A 21,690-nucleotide genomic window follows, 5' to 3' on the forward strand; every position below is an offset into this window, starting at 1 on the left:
AGGATACGCCTCGTTCTGCCCCAGCAGCTTCTGACATTCTGCCAGCTGTTTGCGAGTGTGCGTGAGGGGCAGGGCCCAGCCTTCAGCCTGGTACATGCGGAGTGCCCCCTGTAAATAGGGCTCCGCCTTCTGCGGAAGAGACTTCTTCCTGAAGAGAGAAACACGAGTCAAGAGCCTTCCATCCTACCCCACCGAGAAAGCATAGGACGCTGCAGTCAAGGGTGGAAATGAAGCGGTGAACAAGAGGAGGGTGCAGAGCAGAGAAGACTGAGGCGGTGAACAGGGAGAGGGTGCAGAGCGGAGAAGACTGAGGTGGTTAACAGGGAGAGGGTGCAGAGCAGGGAAGACTGAGGCGGTGAACAGGGAGAGGGTGCAGAGAAGACTGAGGCGGTGAACAGGGAGAGGGTGCAGAGAAGACTGAGGCGGTGATCAGGGAGAGGGTGCAGAGCGGAGAAGACTGAGGTGGTGAACAGGGAGAGGGTGCAGAGCAGGGAAGACTGAGGTGGTGAACAGGGAGAGGGTGCAGAGAAGACTGAGGTGGTTAACAGGGAGAGGGTGCAGAGCCGAGAAGACTGAGGCGGTGAACAGGGAGAGGGTGCAGAGCGGAGAAGACTGAGGCGGTGAACAGGGAGAGGGTGCAGAGCGGAGAAGACTGAGGCGGTGAACAAGAGGAGGGTGCAGAGCGGAGAAGACTGAGGCGGTGAACAAGAGGAGGGTGCAGAGCGGAGAAGACTGAGGCGGTGAACAAGAGGAGGGTGCAGAGCGGAGAAGACTTAGGCGGTGAACAAGAGGAGGGTGCAGAGAAGACTGAGGTGGTGAACAAGAGGAGGGTGCAGAGCGGAGAAGACAGGCAGTGAACAAGAGGAGGGTGTAGAGTGGAGAAGACTGAGGTGGTGAACAGGGAGAGGGTGCAGAGCGGAGAAGACTGAGACGGTGAACAGGGAGAGGGTGCAGAGAAGACTGAGGCGGTGAACAGAAGAGGATGCAGAAAAGACTGAGGTGGTGAACAAGAGGAGGCTGCAGAAAAGACTGAGGTGGTGAACAGAAGAGGATGCAGAAAAGACTGAGGCGGTAAACAGAAGAGGGTGCAGAGAAGACTGAGGCGGTAAACAGAAGAGGGTGCAGAGAAGACTGAGGCGGTGAACAGGGAGAGGGTGCAGAGAAGACTGAGGCGGTGAACAGAAGAGGATGCAGGAAAGACTGAGGTGGTGAACAAGAGGAGGCTGCAGAGAAGACTGAGGTGGTGAACAGAAGAGGATGCAGAAAAGACTGAGGCGGTAAACAGAAGAGGGTGCAGAGAAGACTGAGGCGGTGAACAGAAGAGGGTGCAGAGAAGACTGAGGTGGTGAACAGGCAGAGATAGTAGATGGGGTGCAGGCAGTTTACATGTAGAAGTCGGCCAGGTTCTTCCCCACTAGTTTGGCGGACCGGCCTCTCCCGATGCTGCTGTACATCTCTATGGTGGCATGTGCCAGGTCCTGCAGAGACACAAGGTGGGTAAGAGGTGAAAGGTGGGTCTCAGGGGATGTGAGAGGTTGGGGTTCTGCATTTCCTTACCAGGTAATGCTTCTCAAACGACTCCTCTGAGGATAGCGCCTCCTGCAGCTTCTTGTAGGGACTCTGCGCCGTGTTCGCTGCGGAGGAGAAAAGAGATAAATACATTGGAGGAAGAGAAACAGAAGGGAGGGTCGTCACCCTGCACACAGGAAGCTCACCTGTCTCTGGCCTCTCCGCTCCTAACCCAGCCAGTAAATCCACCGTCCTCTGCAGGTCCTCCGAGCATGGGCCGGACTCCGACACCAAACCACACAGGGATCCAAGAGCCTGCAGCTAGAACCACCAAGATCCCGTCAGGAGATGTAACGGCTGCGCAACTCCACATGACATGGCACCAGGCTCGCACCTCATACAGTGACCCACACGACAGAACGACCCTCCTCCTCCTCATACAGTGACCCACACGACAGAACGACCCTCCTCCTCCACCTCATACAGTCACCTAAACAAGAGCGACCCTCCACCACCTCATACAGTGACCCACATGACAGAGTGACCCTCCACCACCTCATACAGTGACCCAAACAAGAGCTACCTTCCACCACCTCATGCAGTGACCCACACAACAGAGCGACCCTCCACCACCTCATACAGTGACCCACACAACAGAGTGACCCTCCACCACCTCATACAGTGACCCACATGACAGAACGACCCTCCACCTCATACAGTCACCTAAACAAGAGCGACCCTCCACCACCTCATACAGTGACCCACACGACAAAGCGACCCTCCACCACCTCAAACAGTGTCCCACATGACAGAGCGACCCTCCACCACCTCATACAGGGACCTGCACAACAGAGTGAACCTCCACCTCCTCATACAGTGATCCACACGAGAGACAGTTACCCACATGACCCCATAGACCAGCATAACATCCCCACCAAGCAGAGTGACCGACAAGGCAGACTGACCTTCTCAATTGCATAGCTCCAAAGCCCCACAGTGTGGGAGATATTGGCCTCGATCTGGGCCCTCTCACAACAGCCCTCAATCCTCTGAAGAACTTCCAGACAGCTCAGGAACACCCAACAGTCCAGTGCCCCTGGGGGGACGGTCACCTGCAGGATCATACACCACGTGAATGTAAGCCTACAGTAATGAAAGCCAAGGCAGTAAACGCATGGCCTGTGAACACCTCTGCTCACCTCCAACAGCCGCAGCTCCTGCACACAGTTATGGAGGAGCTCCAGTGCTCGAGCAGAAACCTCCCAGGGTCGCTGCAGGAAGAGGAGGAGAGTGCACTGGCGGGAAAAGAGGTAACTGCGCAGTTCCAGCAGGTTGGCCCGACGTCGCTGGATCAAGTCTCTCTTCTCCATGTCAATGGGTTTCCGTAGAGCGAGACCATCCCAGCTCTGCACCGGCTGACAAAAGGAACTGAGCCAGTTTGCCCCATCTGGAACGGAATGTCACTGCGATCAGCGTCTGGTTCAAGGGAAGGTCAGTCAGACAAGGCAGAGTGTGACCTCTATTCTGTACAGGACAGAAGCCTCAGGGCTTAGAGTTGTGGGGGACATCTCTGAGTGTCTCCTGACAGACAAAGCCCATCCAGGAAGAGACCCTCATATTCAGAGGTAAGCTCTGTCCACAGTACACACATCGGCTTCAGCTACTCACCACCAGCACCAAAGTTCAGCACATACTGAGAGAAGAGGGCGTCCAACTCATCATACTGGACCAAGGCGTCCTCAAACTGCTGCAGCATCTCAAAGACAAAAGCCAACTCCTCCTGAGGACAAAGAAGACAAAGCCATGAGAGTGGCTGGAATTAACGTCACTACAAACACGGCCTAAGTCAGCGGACATTCTACAATGACCCATTATGGCCTCTATTCCAGTGTACATCCCGAGAAGGACAACCACTGGGCAGGAACGCTCAGGTCAGGGAGACAACTGCAGTCTGTGGGGAGCGGTGCCAGGTGCTTCACGCACCTTGTGTGGAGGACATCCATGAAGCAGCTTCTTACTGAAGTGCAATCAAGACGTAAAAGACCATGTCGAGGCCTGTGTCTCCACCACGTGCTCTCCACAGAGACCCCTGAGCGCCCTGACAGGAGTCCCTGGAATAAGAGGACAAATCAGAGATGACTACAACCTCCCACACATTCTGACCGAGCTGGAAACTGACCTGGACCATGAAATAGTCACAGAAGCTCCAGCCAGGCTCCGTCCTCTTTTCTCGGAGTGTTCTCATCTCGTCTTCAAAGTGTCCGAGGTTACGGGTGAAGGAAGTGAGGAGCAACGTGCGCAACTTGGACAGAAAGAGAGACCAGGACTCCTGGGAGCGGGATGTTTCCTTCAGAGGGTCCACAAGTACCATGCACCTGCAGGACAAGCACCTGTCACTCCCCAGTAACAAGGACCATGAAGGACCCATCCCACCCTTCAGTGCATGCCGTTATTGATGGAGGATGAACATCTGCCACGATTCTCAGGGTTGTTAGACTTCGGAAAGACATATGGGGGGGATCCTGAGGCTCAGCCTGGGGGAGGCCAGTGAAGTAGCTAGAGGTGTGGATGACCTGCAGCACAGAGAGAGCCACCCCCGATACAGTGCACATCACATGGTAGACGTGCACCAGACAAGACTTGTGTACCAGTTCCCCATGGTCGAAGCACCATTCTCTGAAGCCGTATCCAAACCTTACAAAATTACCAGATGACTGCGAGAAGTGAGTGGACGCTCACAACTTCATCATCACCTACATGTGCCGCCAGATGGAATGATGGCTGCCGCGTACTGTGATAGGGTAAAGCATGTGTAAAGCCGCCCATCACCTGATCTGGGCAGCGATAGACGTGCACGATAAGATGTTGGTGTATGGGGGACCGCCGCATGTTTATATGGACACGTGCAGGACACGACCCCCGCCCCATCACCGGACGCTTCGGATCTGGGCAGCGATGGACGTGCACGCTAAGATGTTGGTGTATGGGGGACCGTCGCATGGTTATATGGACACGTGCAGGACATGACCCCGCTCCTCCCCCCGCCCCCATCACCTGTCGCTTTGCTTGTTGCAGAAGTCGCTCCGGATCTTGTCAGCGATGGACGTGCGCGGTAAGATGTTGGTTTTGTTCTTCTTCTTGGCTTCACTCTCTACGACAACGATCAACCAGTCGGTGGTGCCGTGAGCGCGCAGCACATTCTGCCACTTGGTGAGGTCATCCTTGGTGGTGGCTTTATACACTTCTGTGTCCTACAAACAGTTACAGAGGCCACAGGTCACAGTCATGTACCTCACCCACAACCCCCATCCTGCCCCTGCACACAGCACAGCCGGGGTTGTATTCCACTGACCACAGAAAACCTCAGCCCCTCAAACACACAAAGCGCCAGGCGAGGCAGCGCCAGGCGAGGCAGCGCCAGGCGAGGCAGCGACAGGCGAGGCAGCGACAGGCGAGGCAGCCAAATACAACACCCAGAAGGAATCATACCCTCCATATAACACACACATCACCCGGGTACAGGCTTCTACCCTCCGGATAACACACACACACACATCACCCAGGTACAGGCTTCTACCCTCCGTATAACACAGACACATCACCCGGGTACAGGCTTCTACCCTCCGTATAACACACACACACACACACACACACATCACCCAGGTACAGGCTTCTACCCTCCGTATAACACACACATCACCCGGGTACAGGCTTCTACCCTCCGTATAACACACACATCACCCGGGTACAGGCTTCTACCCTCCGGATAACACACACACACACATCACCCAGGTACAGGCTTCTACCCTCCATATAACACACACACACACACACACACACATCACCCGGGTACAGGCTTCTACCCTCCGTATAACACACACACACACACACACATCACCCAGGTACAGGCTTCTACCCTCCGTATAACACACACATCACCCGGGTACAGGCTTCTACCCTCCGTATAACACACACATCACCCGGGTACAGGCTTCTACCCTCCGTATAACACACACATCACCCAGGTACAGGCTTCTACCCTCCATATAACACACACATCACCCGGGTACAGGCTTCTACCCTCCGTATAACACACACATCACCCGCGTACAGGCTTCTACCCTCCGTATAACACACACATCACCCGGGTACAGGCTTCTACCCTCCGGATAACACACACACACACACCACACACACACACACACACACACATCACCCAGGTACAGGCTTCTACCCTCCATATAACACACACACACACACCACACACACACACACATCACCCCGGGTACAGGCGTCTACCCTCCGTATAACACACACACACATCACCCGGGTACAGGCTTCTACCCTCCGTATAACACACACACACATCACCCGGGTACAGGCTTCTACCCTCCGTATAACACACACATCACCCGGGTACAGGCTTCTACCCTCCGTATAACCACACATCACCCGGGTACAGGCTTCTACCCTCCGTATAACACACACATCACCCGGGTACAGGCTTCTACCCTCCGTATAACACACACATCACCCGGGTACAGGCTTCTACCCTCCGTATAACACACACATCACCCGGGTACAGGCTTCTACCCTCCGTATAACACACACATCACCCGGGTACAGGCTTCTACCCTCCGTATAACACACACATCACCCGGGTACAGGCTTCTACCCTCCGTAACACACACACACACACACACATCCCGGGTACAGGCTTCTACCCTCCGTATAACACACACATCACCCGGGTACAGGCTTCTACCCTCCGTATAACACACACATCACCCGGGTACAGGCTTCTACCCTCCGTATAACACACACACACACATCACCCGGGTACAGGCTTTACCCTCCGATAACACACACACACACACACACACACACACACATCACCCGGGTACAGGCTTCTACCCTCCGTATAAACACAGACACATCACCCGGGTACAGGCTTCTACCCTCCGTATAACACACACATCACCCGGGTACAGGCTTCTACCCTCCGTATAACACACACATCACCGGGTACAGGCTTCTACCTCCGTATAACACACACATCACCCGGGTACAGGCTTCTACCCTCCGTATAACACACCATCACCCGGGTACAGGCTTCTACCCTCCGTATAACACACACACATCACCCGCATACAGGCTTCTACCCTCCATATAACACACACCATCACCCGCATACAGGCTTCTACCCTCCATATAACACACACACACATCACCCGGGTACAGGCTTCTACCCTCCGTATAACACACACTCACCCGGGTACAGGCTTTACCCTCCATACACACACATTCATCACTACTCCATTACACACACTACCCTACACCCGGGTACAGGCTTCTACCCTCCGTATAACACACACATCACCCGGGTACAGGCTTCTACCCTCCGTATAACACACACATCACCCGGGTACAGGCTTCTACCCTCCATATAACACACACATCACCCGGGTACAGGCTTCTACCCTCCATATAACACAACATCACCCGGGTACAGGCTTCTACCTCCGTATAACACACACATCACCCGGTACAGGCTTCTACCCTCCGATAACACACACACACACACATCACCGGGTACAGGCTTCTACCCTCCGTACACACACCACACACATACACATCACCCGGGTACAGGCTTCTACCCTCCGTATAACACACACATCACCCGGGTACAGGCTTCTACCCTCCGTATAACACACACATCACCCGGGTACAGGCTTCTACCCTCCGTATAACACACACATCACCCGCATACAGGCTTCTACCCTCCATATAACACACACACATCACCCGCATACAGGCTTCTACCCTCCATATAACACACACACACACATCACCCGGGTACAGGCTTCTACCCTCCGTATAACACACACATCACCCGGGTACAGGCTTCTACCCTCCATATAACACACACACATCACCCGGGTACAGGCTTCTACCCTCCGTATAACACACACATCACCCGGGTACAGGCTTCTACCCTCCGTATAACACACACATCACCCGGGTACAGGCTTCTACCCTCCGTATAACACACACATCACCCGGGTACAGGCTTCTACCCTCCGTATAACACACACACATCACCCGGGTACAGGCTTCTACCCTCCATATAACACACACACATCACCCGGGTACAGGCTTCTACCCTCCGTATAACACACATCACCCGGGTACAGGCTTCTACCCTCCGTATAACACACACATCACCCGGGTACAGACTTCTACCCTCCGTATAACACACACATCACCCGGGTACAGGCTTCTACCCTCCGTATAACACACACATCACCCGGGTACAGGCTTCTACCCTCCGTATAACACACACACATCACCCGGGTACAGGCTTCTACCCTCCATATAACACACACACATCACCCGGGTACAGGCTTCTACCCTCCGTATAACACACACATCACCCGCATACAGGCTTCTACCCTCCATATAACACACACATCACCCGGGTACAGGCTTCTACCCTCCGTATAACACACACATCACCCGGGTACAGGCTTCTACCCTCCATATAAACACACACATCACCCGGGTACAGGCTTCTACCCTCCGTATAACACACACATCACCCGGGTACAGGCTTCTACCCTCCGTATAACACACACATCACCCGGGTACAGGCTTCTACCCTCCGTATAACACACACATCACCCGGGTACAGGCTTCTACCCTCCGTATAACACACACATCACCCGCATACAGGCTTCTACCCGCCATACACTAGCTGTAATAGACACCGCCACCCCGGGTGCACAGTATGGAGCTTCCTACCTCAGCTGGTGCGGCTGCATTTAGGCAGAATCTCACACGGCCCTGGTATATAACACAGGACGTCACAGCTCCAGACGTCAGATCCCAAGAACCCCCCCCCCCCCCCACACACACACAGACTGGTCCCAGCATAGTGTGTGGGAATCTACCAGCACTGTGACCCCATCTGACTAGGTCTCCAGGAATCCCGCACCGCCCCCATCTGTGGGAAACATATGGACATTTTCTAGTCCTGTACTGGACTGCGCTGCGGACAGACATCACCATCATATCTGCTATACAGACTGGCCCCATATACATCATCACAGAAAGAAGTCCCACCTCCCCCATACACACCACCATCATGTTCTGGACCATCTCCAAACATACACCATCCAGACCCATTGTTTTGAGCAGCAGCTGATCTCCAAAGTGACCGCCGTGAGCAGCGTGGACAGAAGCTAGACGGGCTGAGGGTGACTCTACAAGGTAGGTTGTCTGGAGCCATGCTGACTGCAGTGCATCCCACAGCTGCTGGAGGGGGCGTAAGGGGGAAGCCATAGAGCAAGCACAACCATCATAGAAACCTAGAATGTGTCGGCAGATAAGACCCATTCGGCCCATCTAGTCTGCCCAATATACTGAATACTATGGATAGCCCCCGGCCCTATCTTATATGGAGGATGGCCTTATGCCTATCCCATGCATGCTTAACCTCCTCCACTGTATTTGCAGCTACCACTTCTGCAGGAAGGCTATTCCCTGCATCCACTACTCTCTCAGTAAAGTAATACTTCCTGATATTACTGTTAACCCTTTGCCCCTCTAATGTAACACTCTGTCCTCTTGTAGCAGTTTTTCTTCCTGTAAATCTTCTCTCCTCTTTTCCCTTGTTGCTTCCCTTTATGTATTTAGCCGTCTCTCTCATCTCCCCTCTGTCTCGTCTTTCTTCCAAGCTCTACATGTTAAGGTCCTTTCACCTTTCCTGGTAAGTTTTATCCTGCAATCCATGGACCAGTTTAGTAGCTCTTCTCTGAACCCTCTCCAAAGTATCAGTATCCTTCTGGAGATATGGCCTCCAGTACTGCGCACAATACTCCAGATGAGGTCTCACTAGTGCTCTGTGGAGCGGCATGAGCGCCCCCTCTGTCTACTGGTAATGCCTCTCCCTATACACCCCAGCATTCTGCTAGCATCTCCTGCTGCTCTGTGACATGGTCTGCCTACCTTTAAGTCTTCTGAAATAATGACCCCTAAATCCCTTTCCTCAGATACTGAGGTCAGGACTGTATCACTGGTTGTATATTCTGCTCTTGGGTTTTTACGCCCCAGGTGCATTATCTCGCACTTATCAACATTACATTTTAGTTGCTAGATTTTTTACCATTCCTGTAGTTTTCCTAAGTCCTTTTCCATTTGGTGTATCCCTCCAGGAACATCAACCCTGTTACACATCTTTGTGTCATCAGCAAAAAGACCTACCTTACCATCGAGGCCTTCTGCAATGTCGCTGATAGATATTTAACCCCCTCAACCCCGCTAGCTTAAACCCCCTTAATGACCAGAGCACTTTTTACACTTCTGTACTACACTACTTTCACCGTTTATCGCTCGGTCATGCAACTTACCACCCAAATGAATTTTACCTCCTTTTCTTCTCACTAATAGAGCTTTCATTTTGTGGTATTTCATTGCTGCTGACATTTTGTTTGTTATTAATCGAAATTTACCTACATTTTTGCAAAAAAATGAAATTTTTCACTTTGTTGTAAAATTTTTTAAAAAAAACGACATCTATATATACATTTTTCTCTAAATTTATTGTTCTACATGTCTTTGATAAAATAAAAAAATGTTAGGGTAAAAAAAAAAAAAAAAAAAAATGGTTTGGGTAAAAGTTATAGCGTTTACAAACTAAGGTACAAAAATGTGAATTTTGGCTTTTTGAAGCAGCTCTGACTTTCTGAGCACCTGTCATGTTTCCTGAGGTTCTACAATACCCAGACAGTAGAAACACCCCACAAATGACCCCATTTCGGAAAGTAGACACCCTAAGGTATTCGCTGATGGGCATAGTGAGTTCATAGAACTTTTTATTTTTTATCACAAGTTAGCGGAAAATTATGATTTTTTTTATTTTATTTTTTCCTTACAAAGTCTCATATTCCACTAACTTGTGACAAAAAATAAAAACTTCCATGAACTCACTATGCCCATCACAAAATACCTTGGGGTGTCTTCTTTCCAAAATGGGGTCACTTGTGGGGTAGTTATACTGCCCTGGCATTTTAGGGGCCCTAATGTGTGAGAAGTAGTTTGAAATCAAAATGTGTAAAAAATGACCGGTGAAATCCTAAAGGTGCTCTTTGGAATATGTGCCCCTTTGCCCACCTTGGCTGCAAAAAAGTGTCACACATGTGGTATCGCCGTACTCAGGAGAAGTTGGGGAATGTGTTTTGGGGTGTCATTTTACATATACCCATGCTGGGTGAGAGAAATATCTCTCTATAATGCCAACTTTGTATAAAAAAAATAAATGGGAAAAGTTGTCTTTTGCCGAGATATTTCTCTCACCCAGCATGGGTATATGTAAAAAGACACCCCAAAACACATTCCCCAACTTCTCCTGAGTACGGCGATACCAGATGTGTGACACTTTTTTGCAGCCTAGGTGGGCAAAGGGGCACAAATTCCTTTTAGGAGGGCATTTTTAGACATTTGGATCCCAGACTACTTCTCACGCTTTAGGGCCCTAAAATTCCAGGGCAGTATAAATACCCCACATGTGACCCCATTTCGGAAAGAAGACACCCCAAGGTATTCAATGAGGGGCATAGCGAGTTCATAGATTATTTTTTTTGGCACAAGTTAGCGGAAATTTTTTTGTTTTTTCTCACAAAGTCTCCCTTTCCGCTAACTTGGGACAAAAATTTCAATCTTTCATGGACTCAATATGCCCCTCACGGAATACCTTGGGGTGTCTTCTTTCTGAAATGGGGTCACATGAGGGACATGTGTGCAGACAGCCTATCACACACCTTATATACCCACCAAGGGATGTGTGCACAGACAGCCTATAACACCTTATATACCCCCCCAAAGGATATGTGTGCAGACAGCCCATCACACACCTTATATACCCACCGAGGGATATGTGTGCAGACAGCCTATCACACACCTTATATACCCACCGAGGGATATGTGTGCAGACAGCCTATCACACACCTTATATACCCACCGAGGGATATGTGTGCAGACAGCCTATCACACACCTTATATACCCACCGAGGGATATGTGTGCAGACAGCCTATCACACCTTATATACCCACCGAGGGATATGTGTGCAGACAGCATATCACACCTTATATACCCACCGAGGGATATGTGTGCAGACAGCCTATCACACCCCTTATATACCACCGAGGGATATGTGTGCAGACAGCCTATCACACCTTATATACCCACCGAGGGATATGTGTGCAGACAGCCTATCACACACCTTATATACCACCGAGGGATATGTGTGCAGACAGCATATCACACCCCTTATATACCACCGAGGGATATGTGTGCAGACAGCCTATAACACCTTATATACCCACAGAGGGATGTGTGTGCAGACAGCCTATCACACCCCTTATATACCACCGAGGGATATGTGTGCAGACAGCCTATCACACCTTATATACCCACCGAGGGATATGTGTACAGACAGCCTATCACACCTTATATACCCACCGAGGGATATGTGTGCAGACAGCCTATCACACACCTTATATACCCACCGAGGGATATGTGTGCAGACAGCCTATTACACCTTATATACCCACCGAGGGATATGTGTGCAGACAGCCTATCACACACCTTATATACCCACCGAGGGATATGTGTGCAGACAGCCTATCACACCCCTTATATACCACCGAGGGATATGTGTGCAGACAGCCTATCACACCTTATATACCCACCGAGGGATATGTGTACAGACAGCCTATCACACCTTATATACCCACCGAGGGATATGTGTGCAGACAGCCTATCACACACCTTATATAGCCACCGAGGGATATGTGTGCAGACAGCCTATCACACCTTATATACCCACCGAGGGATATGTGTGCAGACAGCCTATCACACACCTTATATACCCACCGAGGGATATGTGTACAGACAGCCTATCACACCTCATATACCCACCGAGGGATATGTGTACAGACAGCCTATCACACCCCTTATATACCCACCGAGGGATATGTGTACAGACAGCCTATCACACCCCTTATATACCCACCGAGGGATATGTGTACAGACAGCCTATCACACCCCTTATATACCACCGAGGGATATGTGTGCAGACAGCCTATCACACACCTTATATACCCACCGAGGGCTATGTGTACAGACAGCCTATCACACCTTATATACCCACCGAGTGATATGTGTGCAGACAGCCCATCACACCTTATATACCCACCGAGGGATATGTGTGCAGACAGCCTATCACACACCTTATAAACCCACCGAGGGATATGTGTACAGACAGCCTATCACACACCTTATATAGCCACCGAGGGATATGTGTGCAGACAGCCTATCACACACCTTATATAGCCACCGAGGGATATGTGTACAGCCTATCACACCTTATATACCCACCGAGGGATGTGTGTGCAGACAGCCTATCACACACCTTATATACCCACCGAGGGATATGTGTGCAGACAGCCTATCACACCTTATATACCCACCGAGGGATATGTGTGCAGACAGCCTATCACACACCTTATATACCCACCGAGGGATATGTGTGCAGACAGCCTATCACACCCCTTATATACCACCGAGGGATATGTGTGCAGACAGCCTATCACACCTTATATACCCACCGAGGGATATGTGTACAGACAGCCTATCACACCTTATATACCCACCGAGGGATATGTGTGCAGACAGCCTATCACACACCTTATATAGCCACCGAGGGATATGTGTGCAGACAGCCTATCACACCTTATATACCCACCGAGGGATATGTGTGCAGACAGCCTATCACACACCTTATATACCCACCGAGGGATATGTGTACAGACAGCCTATCACACACCTTATATACCCACCGAGGGATATGTGTGCAGACAGCCTATCACACCTTATATACCCACAGAGGGATGTGTGTGCACACAGCCTATCACACCCCTTATATACCACCGAGGGATATGTGTGCAGACAGCCTATCACACACCTTATATACCCACGAGGGCTATGTGTACAGACAGCCTATCACACCCCTTATATACCCACCGAGGGATATGTGTACAGACAGCCTATCACACCTTATATACCCACCGAGTGATATGTGTGCAGACAGCCTATCACACCTTATATACCCACCGAGGGATATGTGTGCAGACAGCCTATCACACACCTTATATACCCACCGAGGGATATGTGTACAGACAGCCTATCACACACCTTATATAGCCACCGAGGGATATGTGTGCAGACAGCCTATCACACACCTTATATAGCCACCGAGGGATATGTGTGCAGCCTATCACACCTTATATACCCACCGAGGGATGTGTGTGCAGACAGCCTATCACACCTTATATACCCACCGAGGGATGTGTGTGCAGACAGCCTATCACACACCTTATATACCCACCGAGGGATATGTGTGCAGACAGCCTATCACACACCTTATATAGCCACCGAGGGATATGTGTACAGCCTTCGGCGCATTGGAACCAATACATTTTAATACTGTATGGAGCTCCAGCTCCTGCTCCGTACAGTTTTGGAACGAAGTTTTATGCGAATCGACTTCGGATGTTTCATACTAATACCAATTCTAATAGAACCAGGGCATTTATTGGGCGATTCATGGATCAAACACCTGGTGTGAATTAAGTGTCATTCACACGTCTGTGTCAGTGCTGAAATCCGTGAGCAGGTTGTCAGTGATGCTTCTGTGAAGGATCCGTGTTGGGTCCATGTGTCAGTTTTTTGCTGTCCGTGTTGCATCCGTGTTTCACTGACACTGAACAGCTGAAAAATTATTTCCAAAGCATCTCTTAATCATCCGTGAAACACGGACGCAACATGAATGGCATCTGTGGTTTTCACTGACCCATAGACTATAACAGACGTGATGGATCCGTGAATACGGACACAATAGAGCATGCATCCGTGCCAAAAACACTGACCCACAGACCGCGCTAAAACACTGATGTGTGAATGAGGCTTTAGAGAACAGCAAGTTGTGCAAAAAGTCCTGAAACCCTAAACATTTGGACGTGTGCATTCAGAAGGTCAGAGGAGGTCACATTACGTTCTCCTGTAAAGGTCAGAGGGCATTGTAGGGTCAGCCTGAAATTTCACTTACTAGCTAAATAGCCCAACTTTTTGTGAGTAGTTTGTATCATCACATCCTATACAGACGACGTCCCGGAGCGTCCCCCGACATATCTCATCACATCCTATACAGACGACGTCCCGGAGCGTCCCCCGACATATATCACTGCATCCTATACAGACGACGTCCCGGAGCGTCCCCCGACATATATCATCGCATCCTATACAGACGACGTCCCGGAGCGTCCCCCGACATATATCATCACATCCTATACAGACAACGTCCCGGAGCGTCCCCCGACATATATCATCACATCCTATACAGACGACGTCCCGGAGCGTCCCCCGACATATCTCATCACATCCTATGCAGACGACGTCCCGGAGCGTCCCCCGACATATATCATCACATCCTATACAGACAACGTCCCGGAGCGTCCCCCGACATATATCATCACATCCTATACAGACGACGTCCCGGAGCGTCCCCCGACATATATCATCACATCCTATACAGACAACGTCCCGGAGCGTCCCCCGACATATCTCATCACATCCTATACAGACGACGTCCCGGAGCGTCCCCCGACATATCTCATCACATCCTATACAGACGACGTCCCGGAGCGTCCCCCGACATATATCATCACATCCTATACAGACAACGTCCCGGAGCGTCCCCCGACATATATCATCACATCCTATACAGACGACGTCCCGGAGCGTCCCCCGACATATATCACCACATCCTATACAGACGACGTCCCGGAGCGTCCCCCGACATATCTCACCACATCCTATACAGACGACGTCCCGGAGCGTCCCCGACATATCTCATCACATCCTATACAGACACGTCCCGGAGCGTCCCCCGACATATCTCATCACATCCTATACAGACGACGTCCCGGAGCGTCCCCCGACATATCTCATCACATCCTATACAGACATCCCGGAGCGTTCCCCCGACATATCTCATCACATCCTATACAGACGACGTTCCGGAGCGTCCCCCGACATATATCACCACATCCTATACAGACGACGTTCCGGAGCGTCCCCCGACATATCTCATCACATCCTATACAGACGTCCCGGAGCGTCCCCCGACATATCTCATCACATCCTATACAGACGACGTCCCGGAGCGTCCCCGACATATCTCATCACATCCTATACAGACGACGTCCCGGAGCGTCCCCCGACATATATCATCACATCCTATACAGACATCCCGGAGCGTCCCCCGACATATCTCATCACATCCTATACAGACGACGTTCCGGAGCGTCCCCCGACATATATCACCACATCCTATACAGACATCCCGGAGCGTCCCCCGACATATATCACCACATCCTATACAGACGACGTTCCGGAGCGTCCCCCGACATATCTCATCACATCCTATACAGACGACGTCCCGGAGCGTCCCCGACATATATCATCACATCCTATACAGACGACGTCCCGGAGCGTCCCCCGACATATCTCATCACATCCTATACAGACGACGTCCCGGAGCGTCCCCCGACATATCATCACATCTTATACAGACGTCCCGGACCGTCCCCCGACATATCTCATCACATCCTATACAGACGACGTTCCGGAGCGTCCCCCGACATATCTCATCCTATACAGACATCCCGGAGCGTCCCCCGACATATCTCATCACATCCTATACAGACGACGTCCCGGAGCGTCCCCCGACATATCACATCCTATACAGACGACGTCCCGGAGCGTCCCCCGACATATCTCATCACATCCTATACAGACGACGTCCCGGAGCGTCCCCCGACATATCTCATCACATCCTATACAGACGACGTCCCGGAGCGTCCCCCGACATATCTCATCACATCCTATACAGACGACGTCCCGGAGCGTCCCCCGACATATCTCATCACATCCTATACAGACGACGTCCCGGAGCGTCCCCCGACATATCTCATCACATCCTATACAGACGACGTCCCGGAGCGTCCCCCGACAATATCTCATCACATCCTTTACAGACGACGTCCCGGACCGTCCCCCGACATATCTCATCACATCCTTTACAGACGACGTCCCGGAGCGTCCCCCGACATATCTCATCACATCCTTTACAGACGACGTCCCGGAGCGTCCCCCGACATATCTCATCACATCCTTTACAGACGACGTCCCGGAGCGTCCCCCGACATATCTCATCACATCCTATACAGACGACGTCCCGGAGCGTCCCCCGACATATCTCATCACATCCTATACAGACGACGTCCCGGAGCGTCCCCGACATATCTCATCACATCCTATACAGACGACGTCCCGGAGCGTCCCCCGACATATCTCATCACATCCTATACAGACGACGTCCCGGAGCGTCCCCCGACATATCTCATCACATCCTATACAGACGACGTCCCGGAGCGTCCCCCGACATATATCATCACATCCTATACAGACGACGTCCCGGAGCGTCCCCCGACATATCTCATCACATCCTATACAGACGACGTCCCGGAGCGTCCCCCGACATATCTCATCACATCCTATACAGACGACGTCCCGGAGCGTCCCCCGACATATCTCATCACATCCTATACAGACGACGTCCCGGAGCGTCCCCCGACATATATCATCACATCCTATACAGACGACGTCCCGGAGCGTCCCCCGACATATCTCATCACATCCTATACAGACGACGTCCCGGAGCGTCCCCCGACATATATCATCACATCCTATACAGACATCCCGGACCGTCCCCCGACATATATCATCACATCCTATACAGACGTCCCGGAGCGTCCCCCGACATATATCATCACATCCTATACAGACGTCCCGGAGCGTCCCCCGACATATATCATCACATCCTATACAGACGTCCCGGAGCGTCCCCCGACATATATCATCACATCCTATACAGACGTCCCGGAGCGTCCCCCGACATATATTACGACGTCCTATACAGACGACGTCCCGGAGCGTCCCCCGACATATATCATCACATCCTATACAGACCTCCCAGACCGTCCCCCGACATATATCATCACATCCTATACAGACGACGTCCCGGACCGCCCCCCCGACATATATCATCACATCCTATACAGACGACGTCCCGGAGCGTCCCCCGACATGGTGAGTGGACAGAAAACAGATGCCAGACAAGCACCCCCTGTGTACACAGAGGCCCCTTTTCATCCAGGATTCCCACCACATCTTTGACCTGGAGTTCTTGCCTTTTCTGGCGATATACAGTCAGCCACTTAGACTGAGTTTCCATCTTTTAACATGGCAGGACAGCCAATCAAGAAAAACCTTGAAGGAACCTAGGTATCTATCAGCAGTGGTGACCCAGCTATGGCATAACTGCGATGTACTGGCATGTCCTAGATGGGCAATGTCTGCAGATGGATGGATTCACCTCATCTATAGGTTTAATCTCTACTTTCTTAGATGTATTCTCCGCCTGACATACATGAAGTCAGTTTCTTCACTGGTCCTGGTCCATAAAGGGCAAGTAATGAAGAAGATTCATGGAGCTGGCCTGCTCGTAGACGTAGCCTCAGATGTTGAAGAAGTATCTTCTGGCCTCTTGTCCTGGCCATGCAGACTGAATGTAACTGACAGGGATGACATCTTAACTTTCCCAGGAAAGGACTGGTGTCTGAGACCACCAGTGGTGTGTGGTCCTCTTCACCACACGTGACTTCTCTCGGTTTATCGCTCACATATAGCATTCACGCTGCCACTTGACAAGTAGAAGGTCCTTACCTGAGGATGCCCCCAGCACTGCAGTGTAGAGCCATTGATATCGGGGCCTCAGATTATCACTTAACCCCTCATTGTCTACTAATTAGGGAGAAACCTGCAGATACTCACACAGCACTCTGTCCAGTAGATGTGCAGGAATGGGAAGGTCAGAAGAGCCTTGTTCCCTTCTTTAGGCAGAAGTTCCTCCTTAAATTGGACAAAGTTGGACTCAAGGTGGATCATCTTAGGAGCACGACCATACGCCCTAAGAGTGAGAAGAAGAGGGTCACTCGATTTGGAGGGGGATACTCAACAACAGGGACCCTGATGTCAGACAGACGTCCCATGTTATTCTACAGAGTCCACCTGAAGGCAACAGATGTGACAAGCAACCAAACCTCAGGAGGGCTACCCACACCGCACTCACCTCCGCCATTCCATGGGCTCCCGAGGAAGCTGCTGGGTGAGGGTGGAATAAACTGCAGTAAACAAACTCTGGTCTCCGGCACCTTAAAAACCAGCAAAACCCAACGTCAAACACAGAGGAACGAGGTGGCGTATATACAAAAGACATGTATCCCCCTCCATATATAGGACCTGTATACAAGCGACAGGTCTCCTCCCCCTCTTACTGTACCTATATACAGGTGACGTGATGTGCTCTCCTCAATACACAGTACCCAAATAGTCTACATGTAGGCTCCTCCAAAAGCAGCACCTATACAATAACCTCCTCCATATACCGTACCTGTATATGCCAAAAAGAGGAGCATATAGGCAGCAAAATCTACAGGTGTATATATGGGGGCAGTACAGGAGTATATAGGGGTACACACAGGATCTACAGGCAGCAGAATGTACAGGTGTATATATTGGGGCAGTTACAGGAATATATAGGGGTACACACAGGATCTATAGAGGAGTGAAAAGGGGTACACAGGATATACAGGGGCCAGCGGGACACATAGAGCGGCACACCGTATATATAGAGCAGTATAGAGGGGTACACGGGGGCACCCAGGGTGTATATAGAGCAGTAAATAGGGGCACCCAGTATGTATAGAGCAGTATTTAGGGGCACACAGGATATATATAGGGGTACACAGGATGTATAGAGCAATATAAAGGGGCACACAGGATGTATATAGGGGTACATAGCATCTATAGAGCAGTATATAGGGGCACACAGGATGTATATATATATATATAGGGTGTATAGGGGGGCACACTGGGTGTATAGAGCAGTATATAGGGGCACACTGGGTGTATAGAGCAGTATATAGGGGCACACGGGGGTGTATATAGGGGCACACGAGGGTGTATATAGGGGCACACGAGGGTGTATATAGGGGCACACGAGGGTGTATATAGGGGCACACGAGGGTGTATATAGGGGCACACGAGGGTGTATATAGGGGCACACGAGGGTGTATATAGGGGCACACGAGGGTGTATATAGGGGCACACGAGGGTGTATATAGGGGCACACGAGGGTGTATATAGGGGCACACGAGGGTGTATATAGGGCACACGAGGGTGTATATAGGGCACACGAGGGTGTATATAGGGGCACACGAGGGTGTATATAGGGGCACACGAGGGTGTATATAGGGGCACACGAGGGTGTATAGAGCAGTATATATGGGTACACGGGGTGTATATATGGGTACACAGGGTGTATAGAGCAGTATATAGGGGTACACAGGGTGTATATAGGGGTACACAGGATGTATAGAGCAGTATATAGGGGCACACAGGGTGTATATATGGGTACACAGGGTGTATAGAGCAGTATATAGGGGCACACGGGGGTGTATATAGGGGCACACGGGGGTGAATATAGGGGCACACGGGGGTGTATATAGGGGCACACGGGGGTGTATATAGGGGCACACGGGGGTGTATATAGGGGCAGTATATAGGGGTACACAGGGTGTATAGAGCAGTATATAGGGGTACACATGGTGTATATAGGGGCACACGGGGTGTATATAGGGGTACACACAGGTGTATATAGGGGGTACACGGGGGTGTATATAGGGGTACACAGGGTGTATAGAGCAGTATAGGGGTACACAGGGTGTATATAGGGGCACACGGGGGTGTATATAGGGGTACACACAGGGTGTATATAGGGGTATATAGGGGTACACGGGGGGTGTATATAGGGGTACACAGGGTGTATAGAGCAGTATATAGGGGTACACAGGGGGTGTATATAGGGGTACACACAGGGTGTATATAGGGGTACACACAGGGTGTATAGAGCAGTATATAGGGGTACACACAGGGTGTATATAGGGGTACACAGGATGTATAGAGCAGTATATAGGGGGTACACACAGGGTGTATATAGGGGTACACAGGATGTATAGAGCAGTATATAGGGGTACACACAGGGTGTATATAGGGTACACACAGGGTGTATAGAGCAGTATATAGGGGTACACACAGGGTGTATATAGGGGTACAACACAGGGTGTATAGAGCAGTATATAGGGGTACACACAGGGTGTATATAGGGGTACACACAGGGTGTATAGAGCAGTATATAGGGTACACACAGGGTGTATATAGGGGTACACACAGGGTGTATAGAGCAGTATATAGGGGTACACACAGGGTGTATATAGGGGTACACAGGATGTATAGAGCAGTATATAGGGGTACACAGGGTGTATATAGGGGTATATAGGGGTACACAGGGTGTATATAGGTGTATATAGGGGTACACACAGGGTGTATATAGGGGTACACACAGGGTGTATATAGGGGTACACACAGGGGAGCGGTGGGTGGCTCCGCACACGTCTACATGGGGTCGGGGGCTCTTACAGGTGACTATGGGCTTGTTCTCCATGGTGTACACCACCCCTGCTTCTCCGGTTCCCCCAGGCCCCGCCCCTTCCATGGGCTCCGGTCACGGCTCCATTCCGGGCTCAGCAGTCACCGCGCAGTCACTTCCGGCTTCCTCCTCACCCCGGCCAATCATTTCCGGAATATGCGGAGGCCTGGCATTGGCTAGATGGTGACAAGGGGGCGTGGCTTGTAGTCCGCCGCGTACTGGTCAGCTCCAGAGAGGCGTGCGTGTTATAGTCAGGGGGATTGGCTAATAGACTACCACGTGATGGACGCCGTTCCGCCATCTTTGACATGGGCATATTGGGCTCAGAGGCTGCGTGCTGCCCTTACCACCCCTGTCATGTGCTGAGACGTGTATGACGTCAGACGTAGATGTTGTCATGGAGTTTAGGTTGGGGCTGTGCAGCTGCTGGTGCTGCCTCCTGGTGACAGCA

At 51.1% G+C, this 21,690-nt stretch overlaps 1 protein-coding gene across 1 annotated transcript in view; it reads right to left on the reverse strand.

The window, feature by feature from the left end:
- LOC122944772 (trafficking protein particle complex subunit 10-like) overlaps positions 1-21,372 on the reverse strand; it is a 34,703-nt gene extending 13,331 nt beyond the window's left edge. Inside the window, 12 exon segments of the mRNA XM_044303383.1 lie at positions 8-148; positions 1,387-1,478; positions 1,558-1,634; positions 1,716-1,830; positions 2,475-2,621; positions 2,709-2,956; positions 3,178-3,289; positions 3,689-3,884; positions 4,564-4,760; positions 18,524-18,659; positions 18,822-18,903; positions 21,230-21,372. Of these exon segments, the coding sequence (XP_044159318.1) occupies positions 8-148; positions 1,387-1,478; positions 1,558-1,634; positions 1,716-1,830; positions 2,475-2,621; positions 2,709-2,956; positions 3,178-3,289; positions 3,689-3,884; positions 4,564-4,760; positions 18,524-18,659; positions 18,822-18,903; positions 21,230-21,305 (1,619 nt within the window). The 5' untranslated portion in view covers positions 21,306-21,372.
- Positions 21,373-21,690: the final 318 nt, after the last annotated feature.

This window comes from Bufo gargarizans, chromosome 8 (genome assembly GCF_014858855.1).
Source record: "Bufo gargarizans isolate SCDJY-AF-19 chromosome 8, ASM1485885v1, whole genome shotgun sequence".
Taxonomy (NCBI): domain Eukaryota; kingdom Metazoa; phylum Chordata; class Amphibia; order Anura; family Bufonidae; genus Bufo; species Bufo gargarizans.